Here is a 22,532-nt window from a genome sequence, read left to right as displayed (position 1 = left end):
GCCTTGACTTTTTCATGTTGACTGTGTATCCCAGGGCTCGCAGTAGTTGTATAACCTTTTCCAAAACTTTTGTTAATTTGGTCTTGTTGTCCGCTTGTATTAGGCAGTCGTCCAGGTATGGATAAATCTGAATTCCCTGAAGCCTGCAATGAGCAATTACTGATGCCAGGCATTTCGTGAATACTCTGGGCGCAGTAGATAAGCCAAAGGGCAATGCTGAGAATTGATAATGCTCTGATCCTGCAAGAAATCTGAGGTATCTTCTGCAATCTGGTCGTATAGGGACGTGCAGGTATGCCTCCTTGAGATCTAGAGTCACCAGCCAAGACTCCTTGCCCAGCATGGAAAGAAGTTGCTGTAGGGTCAGCATTTTGAATTTTGGAACAATGAGATATGTGTTCAGAGCGGACAGGTCGAGAATAGGCCTCCATTGGTTTTCTTTTCTTGGTACCAGGAAAAGTCTTGAGTAAAATCCTTGCCCTTGTTCCATAGGAGGTACCTTTTCTATAGCTCTCATCCTTAGTAGGTGGTTGATTTGTCCTAGAGCGTTTGTTTTTTGGTTTGGTGGTAGGTTTGGCATTGCTCTCTTTTTTTGGTAGAGTGTGGAAGTGAAACCTGTAGCCTTTGTCTATTGTCTGTAAAATCCATTTGTCTCTTGTAATGTAATGCCAGTTTATGGAAAATAAGGCTAGCTTTCCACCTAAGGGTGCTTCCAGTTGTTCCCTGGTAGGCGGTATCAGAGTCAAGTCATTGTGTCTGTCCTGTGGAAGTGGTCGTAGCTGGATCTGTGGCAGAACTTCCCTGGTTGTTAGGTTGCCACTGACGTCCCCTGTAGGCACCTCTGGATTGACCTCTGCCTCTTGGGCGCCTATTTCTGCCTCTCTGCGCTCTGGAGGTGTCCGGAAAGGACCAATTCTTCGAAGGCCAATTTCTACTAAACCTCGGAGGCTGGACCTGTAAGAAATCCTTGACTGTTTGGACAGATTTTGCTTTTTCTTCCACCTTCTTTAGCACTTGTTGTGCAGGGGAGCCAAACAAACTTTGTTTCTCCATGGGAGCATCTAGGAGCTTTGACTTTACATGGTCTGGTAAGGATTGCTCTTTTAACCATGCATGCCTTCTAATCACTGTTCCAGTCATAGCTGATCTACAGGAAGCCTCCAGTGCATCATAGCCGCATTTTAAGGAATGATTACTGACCTGCTGAGTGTTATGTACCAAATCCTGAAGGGACTTACGGTCTATAGGTTCAGGAGAGGACAGTTTTTATTTAGCTGGTCTAACAAAAATTCCTGATACTGAATCATGTGGAATTGACAGTTTAAGGCCCTAGCCGAAAGAGTAGCAGAAGTATAAACTTTTTTACCCCATCTCTCTAATGCTCTAGATTCTCTTTCAGAAGGGAGGGGGTTTTTGGCAGAGGCAGCTGCTACAGCTTTGGGGCCCTGTGAAATGGTTTCAGGATCTGCAATAGGAGCCTTATACAAGTGAAAGTGTGTGTCCGGGACCCTGTAATATCTGTCGGCTTGGCAGGGGCCGGGGGAAGAGAGTCAGGGGCAGTACAGGCATCATTATATGCATCATCAACAACTGTTAGTACTGGAGGAATGGCTAAAGGCCTATGCTGTGGTAAATGTAAAAAGGTCCTTAGCCTTTTCCTTGAATCTGAAAAATCCTGGCCCTGCCATTGAAAATGCTCTCATAGCATGTAAGGTTTCCCCAAAAGAAAATTCCTCAGGAGGAGAGGCAGAAGGAATGGAGTCTTCTGCATCAGAATCCTCATTGGGAGAATATGGGCCTTCTGGAGGATCTGAGTTTTCTGAATCATCCGAGGAATAGTCTGTGGAAACAGGATCCAGGGCCTCTGCTCTAGGCCTCTTCTCTGGAGGGGGTTGAGAGGCCCTGTCTGGGTGAGGTTGGGATCCCCTGATCAAAGAAATGAGATCCTCAGCCAGGCTGAGCATTTGGGAACTAGAGGTAGGCCTGTGTGAGGGGGTTTTAGCAGGCAAGGCCTTAGAAGAATTAGCTGCTTTAGCCCTAGAAAAAGCCTTGATAGACATAGATGCAGGGGGCCTAGCAGCTCCACGTGCAGGAGTAGCTATGTCTAAAGGAATAGTATCTGATAAATCCTGCGTGCCTGCTACAGCAGGGGAAATTTCAGTAGCAGATTCAGCCATGCTGTGTGAGGCCTCGGCTATCGGAGGCATGCTTTCGAAGGAAGAACCGAGGACTCTGTTTCAGCGAAACCAAGACACTCGCGTTGGCTTAACCGTGGTTTCGGCGAAACCGCGGACCGCGAGTGTCGGTCCTTTTCCTTATGCTTTTAGCTAAATGTGAAGTCGAGTCTCCGGCATTTTGTAAGCAAAGCGGGATCAAAAACTCCTCTGCAAACTCCGACCGGCGTCTAAGTGTCCGTCGGTTGAAGGAAGCACAGGCTAGACAAGCTGATACGCCGTGGTCTGGGCCTAAGCAAGGAAGGCAGTAAGAGTGGAAATCCTTATGAGGTATTTGTTTCCCACAAGTTAAACAATTATTTACTTTTTTCTGACATCGGCTGAGGCAAGAAAGAGTCCCCAACGGGGTACTTAGCTTTTAGAAGTCTTCGTAGTAGAAATCTCTGGATCTGACCGACCGCACTTGCGAACAGCTTCTGCTTGGGCACAGCGGCAAGAAAGACTGAGGAAAATGGCGTCGGCTGATGCCTTTATACCCAATTCACAGCAGCTATGACGTCGGGTGAAGTGCGACATCAGCCGAGGCCAGACCCAGACTTTGGAATCCGGCCGACCGAAGGGCTGCCTGAGGCAGGACAACCCATATGTTAGGACTGCAGATGCATCCTTGAAGGACATCTGTACTATGTTCTTTGTGTTTCACTGTTGCAGTCATTACATTTGGGTAGATTCCCAAAGCTATGGTTGGGAGGCTGGAGCTAAACATCATTAGGAGCGGCTATGAGACCCTGAAGAACTGCAGTGGCAAAGCCTGCCCTGGATTTAGAGTACAGTGGTAGATGATAATGCTTTGTAAAGGTGTGCACTGAACTCCAAGTAGCTGCCTCTAAAATGTCCTTGGTTGGTACTCCCCTGAGAAAGGCTGCTGAAGTGGCTGCAGCTCTGTTGGAATGTGGCCTAATGCCCTTAGGCACTGGCTGGCCATGGTATAAGTAGCAGAAACGAATGCAGTGGCCTATCCACTTTGAAACAGTCTGCTTTCAGATAGCCTTTCCTTGTGATCCTGCAGCATATGCCACTAGTAATTGCTCTGACTTTCTGAAAACTTTGGTTCTGTCCAAATAGAATCTACACTGTCTGTGTACGTCCAAAGAATGCAGAATTCTTTCCCCCCGTTTTGTGGATTTGGATAAAAAGTTGGCAGATGAATGGTTTGGTTAAGAGCCACACTGGACACCACTTTAGGCATAAAAGTTGGGTTTGTCCTCAGGGAGACCCTGTCCAGATAAAAGGTTCCACAGCCATGAGTGCCTGTAGCTCTGAAACTCGTCTTGCAGAAGTTATTGCTAGGAGCAGAGCTGTTTTCCAAGATAAAAACTTTATATCAGCAGTAGCAGCTGACTCAAAAGGAGGCAGGGGGAGTTTTTTACAAGACATAGTTGAGGTCCCATGCAGGCATTAGTGATCTCCCTTGGAGGCCTTAAATTTTTGGCTCCTCTGAGGTACTGTTTTAATAAGGGATGAGAAAAGATTGGTGGCTCTGCATTGTAATGAGCCAAAATGGCAGAGGCATGAATTTTAATAGATGAGAAAGATAGGCCTTTGTCCAGCATCTCAGTTAAGTATTGTACAATCTGAGGGATATTTGGCACAGTTGTATCTGTTCCTTGTGCCTGGTTCCAAGCACAGAATTCTCTTCCATTTTCCAGCATAAGATTTTCTAGTACTAGGCCTTCTGGCTTCCAAAATGACATCCATCACAGCTTTGCTGAGAAGTGTATTTTGTATGACTACATTATCCGCCATGCTGCCAGGTTTAAAGTCCTGAGCTGGCTGTGCAGGATCTGATTATTTTGCTGGGACAGTAGATGTGGTACTTGAGGTAAGATCCAAGCTGGGCATTGAGACAAGCTCCTTAATATTGGGTACCAGTGCTGGCGGGGCCAGTCTGGTGCAATCAGTATCATCTTTGGCTTCTCCTGTCTGACCTTTCGGAGTACCTTCGGGAGTAGAGGCAGAGGGGGGAAGACATATACTGATAGGTTTTTCCAGCTGAAGGACAGGGTGTCTACTTTCCATGCTTGTCTGTGATAAATCCTTGTGCAGAATCTCTTTAGTTGGTAGTTATGAGGGGAGGCAAACAGATCTATGTCCGGGCATCCCCATTTCCTGGTTATCATGCTGAAGACTTGTGGATCTAACTGCCACTAGTGTGGATCCATGAGGTTTCTGCTTAGATCGTCTGCCAGAGTATTTTTCCTTCCTGGCAGGAATTGTGCCTGCAGATGTACTTGGTAAGTCAATGCTGTGTCCCACAAAGTCATGGCTAGTCTGCAAAGGGGGTAAGAATGTGTGCCTCCCTGCTTGTTTATATACCACATGACCGTGGTGTTGTCTCTGTCTTTATCAGTAGTTGTCCTGGATGAAGTAGGTCCCTGAAGGCTGTCAGGGCATTTTGAACAGCTAGCATTCACTTTTTGATTGATATGTAGATGCATTTGGTTTGAGGTCCATTTTCCCTGAATGCATCTCTTCCTGCCATGTGGGCCCCCCAGGCATAATCTGATGCATCCGTTGTTAGTGTCTGCCTGGCTGGGGGTAATGTGAATGGCTGTCCCTTGTTTTGGTGACAAGCCTTTGCCCACCATCAAAACTCCTGTTGCAGATAGGAAATGAGAGTAATTATAGTTTCCAGGCTGTGGCAATGTTGAGTCCAAACACTTTTAAGGTACCATTGAAGTTTCCTCATATGCAGTCTTGCATATGGAATTAGTAGGATGCAGGATGCCATGAAGCCAAAAGCCTGGAGAATATTTCTTGCAGATAACTGGGCCTTTGTTGCTAACATTTTGAAATAGGTAGTCAGTTGCCTTTGTTTGTCTGGCGTGAGATAAGCCATCTGGGCAGTTGTATTTAAGCTTGCAACCAGGAATATTATCTCTTGAGGGTACTAGTTTTGATTTATTTTCATTGACTGTGTAACCTAGGCATGTTAGAAGTTTTTTTCACAAACGCCAGATGCTGTAGAAGGATGGCCTTGTTCTCTGCTTGAATTAGACAGTTGTCCAAATAAGGATATATTTGTATTCCTCTGTCTGCAGAATGCAATTACTGGTGCCAAGCACTTTGCAAAGACCCTGGGCGCAGTAGATAAGCCAAAGGGCAGTGCAGAGAATTGGTAATGCATTGAGCCAGCCTTGAATCTGAGGTATCTTCTGCATATTTGTCTGATTGGGACATGCAGATATAACTCTTTTAGGTCTAAAGTCACAAGCCAAGCGTTCTTGCCCAGCATGGGCAGAAGCTGCTGTATAGTCAACATTTTGAATTTTGGTTTATCCAGGAATGTGTTCAGAATCGATAGGTCCAGTATTGACCTCCAGGCCTTGTCCTTTCTGGATACCAAGAACAGTCGAGTAAAATCCTTGTCCCCGCTCTTGCTCTGGCCACTTGTTGAATGGCCCTCATACCCATGAGGGAATGGGACCTGTTTTTGTGCCTCTGCCCGTTGATTTTTTGGCAGATCTGGCCAACCATTTGCCTTTGGCAGGGTATTGAAATGGAACTTGTAGCCTTGTGACACGATATTTAGAACCCATTTGTCCTGGGTTATAATGTGCCAATTTTGAGAAAAAAGTGCTAATTTTCCCCCTAAGGGTGCTGCCAGGAAATAAGTGCTTGGTGCAGGCAGGGGGAAGTCATTGGGACTGTTTCCTTTAAGGTTGTGATTTGTCTTCTCCACTTTTGGAGGTAGAAGCACCCCATTGCTTTGACCTGTATGAACCTTGCGCCTGGGATCTGCCTCTAGGGCGTCTGGGTCTGCCCCTTTGCGGTCTGACACAGGAAAGGACCAATTCTTTGTTGGCCAGTGTCTACTAAACCTAGGTGGCTGTACTTGTAAGAAATCTTTGACCGTTTGCATAGATTTAGCCTTGTCCTCCATTTTCTTTAACACCTCTTCTGCCTTAACACCAAACAAAGAATCATGCTGTAAAGGTGCCTCTAATAATTTAACTTTAACATGATCAGGCAGATTTTGTTCCTTTAACCAAGCATGCCTTCTAATTACAGAGCCTGTAACTGCGGCCCTGCAGAAAGCCTCTAAAGAATCAAAGCCACATTGCAAAGTATGCTTTCCAACTTGTTCAGCTGCATGCAATATATCCTGCATTTCCTTGTTTTCTGCACATTCAGAGTTTAACAACATTTTCTATTTAAGCAATGCCATGACATGTTGCTGATATTTGAGCATATGAAACTGACAGTTTAAAGCCCTTATAGCCAAGGTAGCAGATGTGTAAAGCTTTTTTCCTTATCTATCCAGTGCCCTAGAACTATTAGAAGGGGTAGGGCTTTTGCAGCAGAAGCCTTAACTCCCTTGGGACCCTGAGAAATAGTTTCTGGGTCTGCAGCAGGGTATTTAAAAAGGAATTTATGTGAGTCAGGAACCCTGTAATATCTATCAGGCTTAACAGGAGCTGGAGGTAAGGAGTCAGGGGTAAGGCTAGACTCCGAAGACACATCTACAATGTCTAACACAGGAGGGATGGCTAGTGGCTTGTGCTGAGGTAGTAACAGGAAATCCCTGAGCCTCTTTTTAGATTCTGAAAAATCTTGGCTCTCCCAGTGGAAATGCTCCCTCATGGTATGTAAGGTTTCCCCAAAAAATAGTCCTCAGGAGGAGATGCTGAAGGTATGGATTCTTCAGCATCAGAATCCTCATAGGGGGGAAAAGAATATTCCTGAACAGAAGAAGAATCCGAAGAAATTTAAACCTGATCTGAAGATTCATAGTCAGTCTCTTGCCTAGGCCTCTTATCAGGAGGGGGATGGGAAAGTACAGTTTTGTACCTACCATAAATGTAGATGTCCGATAGGTATGCATCTGCAGTCATCACATATGGGTTGTCCGGCCTCAGGCAGCCCTTCGGTCGGCCGGATTCCAAAGTCTGGGTCTGGCCTCGGCTGATGTCGCACTTTCCCCGACGTTAGAGCGTCTGGGGTATAAAAGCATCAGCTGACGCCATCTTCCTCAGTTTTTCTTGCCCCAGATGCCAGGTGCCCTCTAGGAAGGCTACATTTGGATAAATGCAATAAGATTCCAAACATTTGCAGAATTATATATATACATGTATATACAAACAAATACACCATAATAGATTCCCCCAGTTAGCTAAAAGAGGGGTAAGTACCCTAGGAATACCACAGAGGGGTAGGAGGGAGGGTAAACCTGACTGCAGATGCATACCTATCGGACATCTACATTTATGGTAGGTACAAAACTGTACTATGTCCTTCAAGGATGCATCTGCAGTCATCACATATGGGTAAATACCATAGCCAAACTGGCGGTGGAGGTACTATGTGAAGGATGGTGTAGTTAAGATACCCTGCAGGACTGCCGTAGCAAAACCTGCTCTGGATCTGGAGTATAAAGGCAAATTGTAATGCTTGGCAAATGTATGCACGGAGCTCCATGTAGCAGCTTCTAAAATGTCTTTTGTAGCCACCCCTCTAAGGAAGGCTGTGGTGGTGGCTGTGGCTCTCGTGGAATGAGGTCTAATGTTAGCTGGCACAGTCTTTCCATGAAAGGAGTAACAAAAACGGATGCAATTTCCTATCCATTTCAAAATTGTCTGTTTGGAAATTGCTTTTCCTTGCACCCCAACAGCATATGCTACAAACAACTGGTCAGTCTTTCTGTAACCTTTAGTTCTGTCCAAGTAGTAGCGTAGTTGTCTGTCTATGTCCAGGGTGTGCAGAAGTCTCTCCCCTTTATTTTGAGGCTGTGGGAAGAACGTAGGCAAATGAATAGCTTGGTTCAAAGATACCCTGGATACCACCTTTGGCATGAAAGTAGGATTGGTCCTCAAAGAAACTCTATCCTGATGAAAGATAAGGAATGGCTGCACCGCCATTAAGGCTTGTACCTCAGATACTCTTCTTGCTGAGGTTATGGCCAGAAGGAAGGCTGTTTTCCAAGACAAAAACTGTACATCTGCCGATGCTGCTGGCTCAAAGGGAGGTAGTGTTAGTTTTTCCAACACGAAATTCAGGTCCCAAGTAGGTAGAGGTGGTTTCCTTGGAGGATTAATGTTTTTGATTCCCCTTAGAAACTGTCTTAGAAGAGGGTGAGAGAAGACAGGAGAATTTAGATTGTATTCTGCTGAGATTGCTGAGGCATGTATCTTGATGGAAGAGTAAGACAGGCCACTGTGGTACAATTCTGCCAAATATTCCAGTATGTATGCCATATTTATCACAGTCACATCTAGGCCCTTTGCTGTGTTCCAGGTGTGAAATCTTTTCCATTTTGCTGTATATGCCTTCCTTGTGGAAGGTCGGCGAGCTTCCATAATAATATCCCTCACTGTCTGGGACAGGTTTTCCTGAGGAGGAGTCATGGTATTCTCCAGGCAGTTAGCTGCAAGGTTTTCAGGTTGGAGTGTTGAGTCCTGAAATTGTGCTGTGTCAGTAGTAGTGGCCATAGGGGTAGAGGCCATGGTTTTGTCTGTGACAAGCTCTTTAGCAGTGGGTACCAGTGCTGCCTTGGCCAGTTTGGGGCTATCAGGATTACTCTGGGCTGCTCTGTCCTGATCTTCAGTAGGACCTTGGTCATTAGTGGAAGAGGTGGGAAAGCATACACAGTTAGAGCTTTCCAGCTGAAAGAGAGAGCGTCCACCTTCCATGTTTTTGGGTGGTATGTCCTTGAGCAGAATTTCTTCAGTTGATGATTTAGGGGGGATGCAAACAGATCTATTTCCGGACTTCCCCATGATTGTGTGATTTGTAAGAAGATGTCTGGGTGCAGCATCCATTCGTGTGCGTCCATGGTAGTTCTGCTTAAGCTGTCTGCCAGTGTATTGTCTTTCCCTGGCACAAATTGGGACTGTAGCTGTATGTTGAGTTTCAATGCCAGTTCCCATAGGTTCATTGTCAGTCTGCAAAGAGGGTAGGAATGGGTGCCTCCTTGCTTGTTTATGTACCACATAACAGTGGTGTTGTCTGTCCTTATGAGCAGGTGGCCTTGCTGAAGGAAAGGTTTGAAGGCCTCGATTGCGGGTATCACTGCCAGCAATTCCTTTTGGTTTATGTGCATGTGCAGCTCTCTGTGTCCATAGCCCTTGTATACATCTGTCCTCCATGTGCGCTCCCCAACCTTGGTCTGAGGTGTCCGTGGTGATGGTTTGGTTGGCCCTTGGCTTGCTGAAGGGCAGCCCGCTGTTCGACCGGCAGGCTTGAGCCCACCACAGGAATTCCTTTTGAAGGCAAGGAATGAGTGGGATCAGAGCTTCTAAGCTGTGACTGTGCTGAGTCCATAAACTTCTTAGGTACCATTGTAATTTCCTCATATGAAGCCTTGCTTGTGGAATCAGAAGAATGCAAGATGCCATGTAACCCAGGGCCTGCAGGATTCTCCTTGCAGTCATCTGAGCTTGTCTTGTGAGATTCTGAAAGTAAACTGGTAGCTGTTCTTGTTTTTCTTCTGTGAGAAAAGCCATCTGGGTGGTTGTGTCTAGATCTGCACCCAGAAAAGTTATTCTTTGGGATGGAACCAGTCTTGATTTGTGGATGTTGACTGTATATCCCAAGGCCTGTAACAGTTGGATGGCATAGTCCAAGTCCTTTAACAAAGTTTGCTTGTTGTCCGCTTGTATTAGGCAGTCGTCCAGATATGGGTAGATTTGAATCCCCTGAAGTCTGCAGTGTGCAATTACTGATGCCAGGCATTTTGTGAATACTCTGGGCGCAGTAGATAAGCCAAAGGGCAATGCTGAGAATTGATAATGCTCTGACCCTGCAAGAAATCTGAGGTGTCTTCTGCAGCTTTGTCGAATAAGGACATGCAGGTATGCCTCCTTGAGGTCCAGAGTCACCAGCCAAGACCCCTTGCCCAGCATGGGAAGGAGTTGCTGTAGAGTCAGCATTTTGAATTTTGGCACAATGAGGTACGTGTTCAGTGCGGACAAGTCAAGGATAGGCCTCCATTGATTTTCTTTTCTTGGAACAAGGAGTAATCTTGAGTAAAATCCCTAGCCTTGTTCTGAAAGAGGTACCTTTTCTATGGCTTTCATTTGCATTAAGTTGGTAATTTGTTTCAAAGCCTCTGCCCTCTGATTTGGTGGCAGGTTTGGCATGCCTTTTCTTTTTGGCAATGAGTGGAAATGGAACCTGTAACCTTTGTCTATTATTTGCAGTGTCCGTGTGTCCCTTGTAATGCTGTGCCAATTTTTTGAGAATAAAGAAAGCTTTCCACCCAAAGGTGCTTCTAATTGAGCCCTTGTCGGTGGAGTCCAAATAAAGTCATTGAGTCTGTCCTGGTGTAGCACTTGTAGTTCCTGCACCACCTCTCTGGTTGGGAGGCTGCCACTGACGGCCTCTGTAGGAGCCTCTAGCTTGCCCTCTACCTCTGGCACGTCTATTTCTGCCTCTTTGAGATCTGTCTGAGTCCGGAAAGGACCAATTTTTAGTAGGCCAATTTCTGCTGAATCTTGGTGGTTGGACTTGCAGAAAATCTTTAACTGTTTGCACAGATTTTGCCTTTTCTTCAAATTTCTTTAAAACCTCTTGAGCCGTTGAACCAAATAATTTTTGCTTTTCCATAGAAGCATCCAAAAGCTTAGCCTTAACATGGTCTGGCAGAGATTGTTCCTTCAGCCAGGCATGCCTACGTATAACTGCACCTTCATAGCAGATCTACATGAAGCTTCCAATGCATCATAGCCACACTGCAAGAAATGGTTACTAACCTGCTGGGAGCTGTGCACCAGATCCTGAAGTGATTTATGATCAAGGGATTCAGAAGAGGACAGTTTCTTATGCAATTCATCTAGTAAATATTCTTGATACTGTATCATATGGAATTGACAGTTTAATGCCCTCATGGAAAGAGTTGCAGAAGTATACACTTTCTTACCCCATCTCTCTAATGCTCTGGACTCCCTTTCAGAGGGTAGAGGATTTTTAGCAGTGGCAGCTGCAACCCCTTTAGGGCCCTGGGAAATAGTTTCTGGATCAGCAGAGTGGGCCTTGTACAGGTGAAAATGTGAATCCGGGACCCTGTAGTACCTATCAGGTTTTGCAGGAGCCAGAGGGAGAGAGTCAGGAGCAGTACAAGCATCTGAATATACATCATCAATTACATTCAAAACAGGAGGTATAGCTAAGGGCCTGTGCTGAGGTAAATGTAAAAATGTCCTTAATCTCTTTCTGGAATCAGAGAATTCCTGACCCTGCCATTGAAAATGTTCTCTCATAGTATGTAATGTTTCTCCAAATGAAAACTCTTCAGGAGGGGAGGCCGAGGGAATAGATTCTTCAGCATCAGAATCCTCGTAGGCCAAATAAGCCTCCTCCTGGTGGTCTGACAGATAAGAGCCATCTGTGGACTTATCTGAAGACTGTGGATCAGAGGGCTCAACCCTGGGCCTTTTGTCCGGAGGTGGTTGAGAGCCCCTGCCCGGATGTGGTTGTGAACCTCTAATTAAAGAAATCAGATCCTCTGCTAGGGTAAGAATCTGAGAACTAGAAGAGGGTCTCTGAGAAGAAACTTTGTGAGGCAAATCCTTAGAAAGTTTAGCAGCCTTAACCCTAGAGAAAGCCTTAATGGACATGGATGCAGGGGGTCTGGCTGCACCATGTGCAGGAGTAGACTTATCTACAGTAATGGTGTCGGAAGATTCCTGGACACCCGTTTCAGAAGGTAATTCAATGACCGACTCGGCCGGGGCCTCCAGGGCTGGGGTAGTCGGTTGCGTGGGTTCGGTAGTAGGAAGAGCCAAGGACTCTGTTTCAGCCGAGACCGAGACACTCGCGGTAGGCCTGACCGAGGTTTCAGTCAAAACCGCGGCCCGCGTGTCGGTCCTTGTCCTTCCGTTTTTTGACTAAATGCGAAGTCAGAGTCTCCGACGGCATTTTATAAGCAAAACTAGCCCCAAAACACTCCTCTGCAAACTCCGACCGACATCTAAGAGTTCATCGGTTGAAGGAAGCACAGGCTGAACAGGCTGATACGTCGTGGTCTGGGCCTAGGCAGGGGAGGCAGTAAGAGTGGAAATCCTTATGAGGTATTTGTTTCCCACAGGTTAAACAATTACTAACTTTATCTGACATCGGCTGAGGCAAGAAAGAGTCCCCAACGGGGTACTTAGCTTTTTTCAAAGACTTCGGTATCTCAATCACAGGAGCTGACTGACCGGCACTTGCGAACAGCTTCTGCTTCGGGCACCACACGGCAAGAAAGACTGAGGAAGATGGCGTCGGCTGATGCTTTTATACCCCAGACGCTCTGACGTCAAGGAAAGTGCGACATCAGCCGAGGCCAGACCCAGACTTTGGAATCCGGCCGACCGAAGGGCTGCCTGAGGCAGGACAACCCATATGTGATGACTGCAGATGCATCCTTGAAGGACATCCCCTGATCAAGGTAATAAAGTCTTTGGCCATTTTGAGCATCTGTTTTTTGGGGTTTACTATTGAAATGTCGAACTGCACTACATCAACTGTACTATAGTCGAACACGGAAGTTTGGAAATAGTAATGTCGACGACAAAAAAACAATCTAGGACTATGTTTTACCATGGGTCGAGGTAGGGGAGATGTTTGTAGTTCTGAATAATACTGAACACCTACCTCGACCCATGTTAAAACCATTCCTAGATTGTTTTTTTGTCGTCGACATTACTATTTTCGAACTTCCGTGTTCCACTATAGTACAGTCGATGTAGTGCCGTTCAACATTTCAATAGTAAACCGTTTTTTTGGGCATGGAGGCCTGTCCACGTGGCTCTTGAGTTTGCTTCTTTGCCTTTGAAGGTGCTTTAGTCTTTGCCTTTGAAATCTGTTTAATGTATAGATGTCTGGGTCTGAATACACCCTCAGAAGCCAGTGCCTGCTCAGCGGCCTCGGACCCATCTGAAGGATTAACGTCCGAGGCTCCAATACCTTGCGTTTCCAGCGGCATGGCCGACTCCACGTGGGAGTCTGTAGCGGCCTGCGACTCTAAAGTAGTTTTCGTCAGGGGCAGTGAAAGCGCCTCACTGAGAACTGGCGACAGGCTTAGGAGAAACTTCGTCGTCGGTTTTGGACCTCGGCTGTCTTCCTTTTTCTTTGCATTTTTTGTGAACTCCGGTAGTCGGATGGCTTTCTGACGACATTTCTGGATAATTAAACCTGCGTCCAAAGTAGTTTAAAGCAAAATCATACCGACGCATAATAGTGCGTTGGTTAAATCTAGCACAAAACCGACAACCCAGAAAGTTATGATCAGGGCCTAGGCAAGGAATACAGTAAGAATGAAAGTCCTTATGAGGTATTTGCTTCCCACAAGAAATGCAATAATTAACTTTTTCTGACATCGGTTTTGGAGCAAGAAAAAAGTTTCCCCAACGGGGTACTTAGCTTTATAGAAGACTTCGGATCTGAAATTCGAACGCGAAAATCTCTGGAGTCGGCCGACTGGCACTTGCCAACTGCTTCTGCTGCGGGCACCGCGCGGCAAGAAAGACTGAAGAAAATAGCGTTGGCTGCTTCTTTTATACCCCAGACGACCTGACGTCAGGGAAGATGCGACGACAGCCGATGCAGGACTCAAGACTTTGGAATTCAGGCTGACTGAGGGCAACCTGCCACCAAGATTACCCAAATGTAATGACTGCAACAGTGAAACACGAAGAACATCCCGTCATTTCCCAGCCAATCAAATTACTGGACATGGGGGAAGGAATCAGTCAGGAAGGGGCCATCACTTATGCAGACATTAGGCTTAGTTTGCCTTAACCCCATATACCTGCTTAGCAACAGCCTGTGGGTGGTGCATGCAATGGGCATCAGCACTGAATTGCCCCTTACTTCCACATGATGTCAGCAAAACAGTCCTGCCTGCCCAGAGGAGGGATCATGAAGCTTTCCCAGTCTCCATCACGGAAACCATTTCATGTGTGTGCGCCCCCATAGGCTGAGCATACCCATTCTCCTTCCTGCCTGCACCATCAAGTGTCTTTAACTCAAGTCACCTGGGTAGTAGTTCATCAAGGCTTCATCCCTCGACTCCAATGGCACAGGTTAGCAAACTTGAATCGTAGATACTTGTCTGAGAAAGCAGTACACTCACAGTTACCATTTAAAACACTTACTGTATTATGAATACAAAAGATGAACATTATATGCACCTAATACAAATGCAAGATCTGAAAGTATCGCTACAGCTATTGCACAGACAGGAATCCTTGCAGCAGCTGTTAAAGACAGCTCAGCAGGTATTTTCTGCCCAAAGTCTAGCTTTCCCCATCACACAATGCCTACTTTTCACTTTCTTCTCCCATTCTTGTCTGGAGGGAAGAGGAGTTATAGACAAATGGTGAGAGGAATACAAAATGAATGGAAACTTCCTGTAGCCATAAATCTAGCATTGTTTTAAGCTTAGTTTAACATCTAAGGTCACAGATCTCCAGCAGTAGGACAGGTAGGATTCAGTTCTCTAAACAGGCCTCCTGGGTAGTTCCTCCTCAGAACATTCCCTCAACCATGGTGACTTTAAAGGAAGACATGGACATAAAAGGCCATGTCCAACTTAAAAAGACTTGTAGAAATGTGCAAGAAAGATCAAATATCACCTCAGTGGAGGGCAAGTAGGTTTGAGTTGGATAAGTTAATGAAAATCCCAAGGTTTGGAAGCAATTCATTGTAAAACATACGGTCTTCAACAGAGTCTCCTCTAGGACTGAGCTTGCTTTGTAATGTGCTATCACCGGATATAGGCATATTGTGCAAATGAAGGGTGCGATAATTAAACCAAATGAAAAGGAGGTACACTGGAATAAAAACTCTCTGCAGAGTAATAGTGCTCTGAATCTGAGAAAGTTTCTGCAGTCTCCCTGAATGGGGCAATAAGTAGGTAGGCACCCCCCTTGAGATCCTGGATTATCATCACCGCTTGTGGAGAAGAGGACGGACAAGAGGGCGAACATTAGCATTTTGAATTTTGAGATCTTTAACTAGGTGTTTAACCTGAACATGTCCAAAATCAGCCTCCAAGGGCCTTACCTTTCTGCGCACTAAAACAGTCTCAAGTAGAACCAATTGCCATAATGCATTGTTGGCATCAGTTCTACCACACCCTAGAAGTTCATTTACAGCAGGGCCTACTCAAGTCTTCGAATCCTGGTGGGATGTCAGCAAATGTTGTTTTTCTTTGGAAATGAAGCTTGTAAGCCCTTGGTTACTACTTGCAGAATCCACCTGTTCATGGTAATGGCTTCCTAGATTTTTGGATAACAGAGCTAGCTTGGCCACATATTTTATTGTAAGGTTTAGCTTGGTGGTCAACAAGGGCTGTGGAGGAGATATAGTCTAGGGTAAGGAGAAAAGAGACTCACTGACCAGTCATGTCTGCTCCTTTTGCAGGGTGAGTACTTGATGACACATCCCCCCACTCAGGCTTCCTCTTCTGATCTCTATGTCATGTCTTTTTATATTGGCCCTTTGTCCCCCTTCACACGTTTACCTTTACTCTGATGGCAATAGTAGGGCCAGCCTTTAGAGGGAGAATTTCCCTCACACACCTTTATGTGGGATGAAATAAATGCTTTACAGAGACTTTGCAGTGCAGCTGGTAAGACCATTCCACTCCACCAAAAATGGGAAATACTGGTGTTGGTTGCTTACTTCAATACTTCCCTGCCTGGGTCTTCTGGAGCCTAGGCCACTGAGCGCTGGATGTATGGGGTCACAATCAGGGATTACCCTTCTCTGTCACACAGTCTAGGTAGAAAATGTGCAAACTATAACAAATTCCTACAACAATGTAATAGAGTATAATACACCTTCAAAGTACAAGTGCAAAATAAGAACCCAGACATGAATAAATAACATCACTAAATAAATTTAACTTTATATATATACACTGCAGCAAGAAAATAAACATAACAAACCACTGCCAAATCTGGAGCTGTAGAAACAATTAAAAAAATTAAAAACACATTGTAAAGCTACTTGATAAGTATTTTAAGATCCCAAACCAACCACAATCCTAAAATTATAAAGCTGGAATTACCAACAAAAAATACAGTACTTGAAAAAGCAAGTTTACACCTCAAAGATCCAGTGTAGTATAAACGGTCTCTATTGTACTTATGGTTATACCTTTTACTATAATGGGACTTTCTAGCTGCTCCAGGTTGGCTGTTGCCAACAGCTGACCTCTCTTCTAACATCTCCAAGAACTAGGGCTAGGACCATCTCACAATAATTTGAAAGACCCACTAGTCCAACATTATGCTTGGAGTATGGGGTAGGAGGAGGCCTACCAATCAGTCTTGAAAACTGGATGGGTTCATCCTAGAGGGTTGAGGGTAGGGACTAAGGTGAGAAGAGAGAACTGCTAGTGTATTCACACAGCTGCTCTCTGCCGATGGTTGAAGCCTGAGCCTGTCTACCCCACTCCCCATCTCTGTTCTTTAGGCTGACTTTTTTTCTGCGGTCTTCCTGGCTTTGGGCTACTTCTTTTTATCTTGCCTTCATTAGCAGGGCCCTTGTTTACTTGTAAAATTTCTGGTATATTTGGAAATTGAAACTTGAAAATATGCTTCATCAATTACAGTCTATCTTCTAATCTCCAGATCTCCAGATATCGGAGTGCATTATATGGCTGGCCTCTAAGGAGCAACTCCTTATCCAGGGTGCATTTAGGAGTTGCTCCTTTCCATCACTGAACAGTGACAGCTCTCAGTGGGGAATGCCTCACTGAGACCGTCCCAGATGTCACATGCACTACATCATGCCCATATTTGACAGCATGCTTCATTACATACAACGATGTTTGCATTTAAGTGACCATGGAAATGGCTGATCATTCTCAACACCCCCATAAACCTGTAAAGTTGCCTGAGGACATCTTCCTAGCATATCACAATGCATGTCTGGTAGCTCAATGCCCTGAATGCCAGGGATGCTGAGGCATATACTTTTTATCTCCTGAGTCCATTCACTGACCCTGCTTTTTCTGTTACTGGAAAGAGTGTTACCATCCAGGAACCAGGCTGTTTCCCTTTGCAAATTCCATACACATCTTAACTGGATATGCATCAGGGTTGTTGCAGAGGAATTTGAAAGGCTCTTATACCTTGTAAAACCAGTCAAACCTCTTGGAGGTTAGGGGATTGGGAGTCTGGCTCAAGGGAGGTAGCAGACATTCAAGAAAGGCTTCCTGCACTGGACGGATAGCTACCTGCTCAGGATGACCCAATCCAAGATGTTCCACAGACCTTTCTGGGAATCCAAGGAAACGACTTCCTGACTGTACACATTCCTTCCTCAGAGACAGTGTATACCCAAAATAATAGGTCCTCTGAGAGGAATTCAGAACCAGGAAGTCTTCACTGTGTCACAGGACAAAAAGAAGACATCTAGAATTTGAAGTCTAGATCCTCCTTAGAGCAAGAAGAGTTAAGAGTCACTTATAGGGCAGCTTCCATTTTTCCTTTGTTAGTCTGGACTCCAGACACACAGGATTGGCTAGATTCCAGCTGTAGGCTTTTATAAGAACTAAAAGAAGCTTTGATCCAGCTTAACCAAAACCCGGGAGGGAGGAAGAAAAGGAGTGGGGAATGATGGCTCAAAAAATAGCAGCTTAGGTTTGGCAGAGACAAGGGTCCCTTATGTTTGGCTTAGAAGGGAGGGCGGCTGCCAGAGATTTCTGAAACTGAGGGGTGGATGTTCCCTGGATTATGTCCTTTTCAATAACGAGTGCAGCATCCTCCCCCCTTACTTAAACTGTTGTTCAAGAGCTAAGATCTGATTGGCATCTGCTGCTTGTAGTCTGGTTGAGTCTTCGGTCTGGTGGGACATGAAGGCAGACAATGTAAATATCTTGACATCCACATCTCGAACACATATGAATGAAACATGCTCCATTCAGTATTACGTTTTACAGCTACAGACCAACAAAAGTAAAGGAGAACTGATATTCTTACACTTTGCTTTATTTAGTGCTTTTTTGTGATTTTGTACTACACAATGTGCTACTAACTTCAAAAGGGAGAGAACTTTCAATTTTCTAACCTGTGCTCACTAAATACAGAGTTGTCCAACACAATTTTTTCCAGCAGTTCTATCAGTTCATTGGGAAGATCTGCAGTCATGAATGCCTTTACAGTAACCGATACCTCCTCTGGATCCTGTGTTTCAGAAAGTGCAGTCTGCACAACCTATATGAAAATAAACAATAAAATGTGCATTAAGAGTTATCAGAAGTATACAGTTTAATTTTTTTTAATAATTTTGTTATAGTCTGGGCTGTACAAAGCAAAAACTCATGATGTCTTGGAGTCCCTTAAACTGAAGTTTAAGATGTTACTTTCTCAGTTACTCTCAGTCAGCAAAGAATAATCCAGCTAACATATCCAACAGCATCAGGTGGCATCTTCAAGATTCTTGTATAGTCATATGCTAAAAAAGCAACAATAAGGAAACATTTCTGAACATCAAATATAGGGAAATGAACCCAGGATGGAACTCTCAATACCATAAAACCTTTATGCCTTCATCTAATCAGCCTTGCTGGCAGTATGACATACAGAATTAAAGTTATGAGCCAGTGAACTTCACCCTGCACTTCTAGGTTTCAGTGCCTCAGTTTCTACTTGTATACTTCGGGGCTCTGAGCAAGCCACTTAACCAGAAAAGTGCTCCAAGATCATCCCAGAAGCTTTTTAGCAAGTGGATCTTCAGTACTAAATGAACACAGTCAAATCAAAATGAGGCAAACTTACCCCCAACATGAAGTACACTGTCACATCAAACCAAATGACAACTAAGTACTCACCTCAAAGGTCAATCTCAGTAGGAATCCTCAGTGACTCGGCTGCTAGGATTTCTTTTCCAACAGGGAGGATAAGAAGGCCATATAACACTTTTGGCAACAGGAAGGTAGGAATACTGCCTCTGGCCTAGAGGTCTTACTCACTTTGACCATGGCAGCAATCACTTGCGATTGGTAACTGGATCTCACTGTCTGAACCCTGCAATGCAGAGATATTGACAAAGAACACTGCGCAACTAGAGAATAGCAGGTCTGACAGAATCGATGCCTACATTATGACTTCCATTTTTTGGCATCAGCCAGGTATACAGGGAGGTTTCTCTACTTCTGAGTATTCTAAGTGAAGCCCACTTCTGAGTATTCTATGCGAAGCCCACACAAATTTCACAGACTACCATGAGGTAAAAGAAAAGGAATGAAGACAGCATTACTGGACTCCACTTTTAAATGGTATACAGGCCTGCATCACAGATGAGCCAGCCCTGATGAGATGTTCCTACTGCTCTAGGGGTTTAGCTAAGGGTCCAGGTCTACCTGGCCAGCTCACACCCATATGTACTGAATATTACTGCAATCCAACTGAAGAAAGTACAGTTGTGTACACTTACCATAAATATAGACGGTTGAGTGTATTCACTGTTGCAGTCATTACATTTGGGTAATCTGCTGGCAGGTTGCCCTCAGTCGGCCTGAATTCCAAAGTTTTGGATGCTGCATCGGTTGCTGTCTCCTCTTCCATGACGTCAGGTCGTCAGGGGTATAAAACATGCAGCCGACACCATTTTCTTTCGTTTTTCTTGCCACCGATGTCAGGTGCCCCCAAAAAGGTAGCAAATATATATATATATATATATATATATATATATATATATATATATATCTGCATCAATATAAACTTTACCTTCATCTACAAGCAAATACACCACATAGGTTGTAGAAGACAGTGAAGGAAAGAAACTCCAGAATGAAAGGGGGATGGTGGGAGGGTAACCTGGACTGCAACAGTGAATACACTCGAGCATCTACATTTATGGTAAGTGTACACAACTGTACTATGTTCTTCATGTTTCACTGTTGCAGTCATTACATTTGGGTAGAATCCCAAAGCTATGGTTGGGAGGCTGGAGCTAAACAGCATTAGGAGCGGCTATAAGGCCCTGCAGAACTGCAGTTGCAAAGCCTGCCCTGGATTTAGAGTAGAAAGGCAAATGATAATGCTTTGTAAAGGTGTGAACAGAACTCCCAAGTAGCAGCCTCTAGAATGTCTTTGGTTGGTACTCTTGAGAAAGGCTGCTGAAGTAGCTGCAGCTCTGGTGGAATGAGACCTAATGCCCTTGGGCACAGGTTTACCATGGTGTAAGTAGCAGAAACGGATGCAGTGGCTTATCCAGTTTGAAATTGTCTGCTTTGATATTGCCTTGCCTTCTGATCCTGCAGCATATGCCACTAGTAACTGCTCAGTTTTTCTTAGAGCTTTTGTCCTGTTTAAGTAGAATCTTAGCTGTCTGTGTATGTCTAAGGAATGCAGAATTCTCTCCCCCTTGTTCTGTGGATTTGGATAAAAGGTTGGCAGATAAATTGTTTGGTTAAGAGCCACACTGGAAACCACCTTAGGCATAAAAGTAGGATTTGTCCTCAGATACCCTGTCTGGGTGAAATGTAATAAAAGGCTCCACAGCCATGAGGGCCTGTAGCTCAAACTCTTCTTACTGAAGTAATTGCTAGTAGCAGAGTTGTTTTCCATGATAAGAACTTTATATCAGTGGTAGCAGCTGGTTCAAATGGAGGCAGGGTGAGCTTCTCCAACACATAATTGAGGTCCCATGCAGGCAGTGGTGATCTTCTAGGAGGCCTTACATTTTGGCTCCTCAAAGATACTGCTTTAGTAAAGGATGAGAAAAGATTGGTGGTTCTGTATTGTAATGAGCGAAATGGCAGAGGCATGGATTTTAATTGATGAGAAAGATAGGCCTTTGTCCAGCATCTCAGTTAAGTATTACAGTATCTGAGGAATATTTGGTTCTGCTGCATCAGATCCTTGTGCTTGATTCCAAGCACAGAATCTCTTCCATTTGTCAACATAAGATTTTCTAGTACTAAGCCCTCTGGCTTCCGAAATGACATCCATCACAGCTTTACTGAGAGGAGATGTTTGTATGACTACATGATCAGCCACGCTGCCAGGTTCAGAGTCTGTAGTTGATTGTGCAGGATCTGATTGTTTTGCTGAGACAGTAGCTGTGGTCTTTGAGGCAAGGTCCAAGCTGGGTATTGAGACAAATTCCTTAGGACTGGGTACCAGTATTGGCGTGGCCAGTCCGGGGCAATTAGTATCATCTTTGGTTTCTCTTGTCAGACTTTTAGGAGGACCTTGGGGAGAAGAGGCAGAGGCGTAAAAGTACAGCTGTGTACACTTACCATAAATGTAGATGTTAGAGTGTATTCACTGTTGCAGTCATTACATTTGGGTTATCCTGCTAGCAGGTTGCCCTCAGTCGGCCTGAATTCCAAAGTCTTGGGGCCTGCCGTCAGTTGCTGTCGCCTCTTCCCTGACGTCAGGTCGTCAGGGGTATAAAAGATGCAGCCGACGCCATTTTCTTCAGTTTTTCTTGTCCCAGATGTCAGGTGCCCCCAAAAGGGTAGGCTAAAAATATGCAAATAAAACATATGTGCACCAAAATAAGCTTTACCTTCATCTATAAGCAAATAGACCACCTAGGTTGTATAGATTAGAGAAGTAAAGATAAGTTCCAGCAAAAGTAAGGGGGATGGCGGGTGGGTAACCTGGACTGCAACAGTGAATACACTCGAACATCTACATTTATGGTAAGTGTACACAACTGTACTATGTTCTTCATGTTTCACTGTTGCAGTCATTACATTTGGGTAGAATCCCAAAGCTATGGTTGGGAGGCTGGAGCTAAACAGCATTAGGAGCGGCTATAAGGCCCTGCAGAACTGCAGTTGCAAAGCCTGCCCTGGATTTAGAGTAGAAAGGCAAATGATAATGCTTTGTAAAGGTGTGAACAGAACTCCCAAGTAGCAGCCTCTAGAATGTCTTTGGTTGGTACTCTTGAGAAAGGCTGCTGAAGTAGCTGCAGCTCTGGTGGAATGAGACCTAATGCCCTTGGGCACAGGTTTACCATGGTGTAAGTAGCAGAAACGGATGCAGTGGCTTATCCAGTTTGAAATTGTCTGCTTTGATATTGCCTTGCCTTCTGATCCTGCAGCATATGCCACTAGTAACTGCTCAGTTTTTCTTAGAGCTTTTGTCCTGTTTAAGTAGAATCTTAGCTGTCTGTGTATGTCTAAGGAATGCAGAATTCTCTCCCCCTTGTTCTGTGGATTTGGATAAAAGGTTGGCAGATAAATTGTTTGGTTAAGAGCCACACTGGAAACCACCTTAGGCATAAAAGTAGGATTTGTCCTCAGATACCCTGTCTGGGTGAAATGTAATAAAAGGCTCCACAGCCATGAGGGCCTGTAGCTCAAACTCTTCTTACTGAAGTAATTGCTAGTAGCAGAGTTGTTTTCCATGA

General features: G+C 44.8%; 1 protein-coding gene across 1 annotated transcript in view; it reads right to left on the bottom strand.

Moving 5' to 3' along the window:
- The window catches only part of CLTC (clathrin heavy chain), a 2,794,584-nt gene that overhangs the window by 1,066,944 nt on the left and 1,705,108 nt on the right, over positions 1-22,532 (bottom strand). The window contains exon 20 of the mRNA XM_044054892.1: positions 18,234-18,379. Coding sequence (XP_043910827.1) covers positions 18,234-18,379 — 146 coding nt within the window. The remainder of the gene's footprint in view (positions 1-18,233; positions 18,380-22,532) is intronic.

This window comes from Protopterus annectens, chromosome 13.part0, assembly GCF_019279795.1.
Source record: "Protopterus annectens isolate FY-2018-M chromosome 13.part0, PAN1.0, whole genome shotgun sequence".
NCBI classification, from domain to species: domain Eukaryota; kingdom Metazoa; phylum Chordata; order Ceratodontiformes; family Protopteridae; genus Protopterus; species Protopterus annectens.
This window is presented reverse-complemented; position numbering and strand designations above follow the sequence as displayed.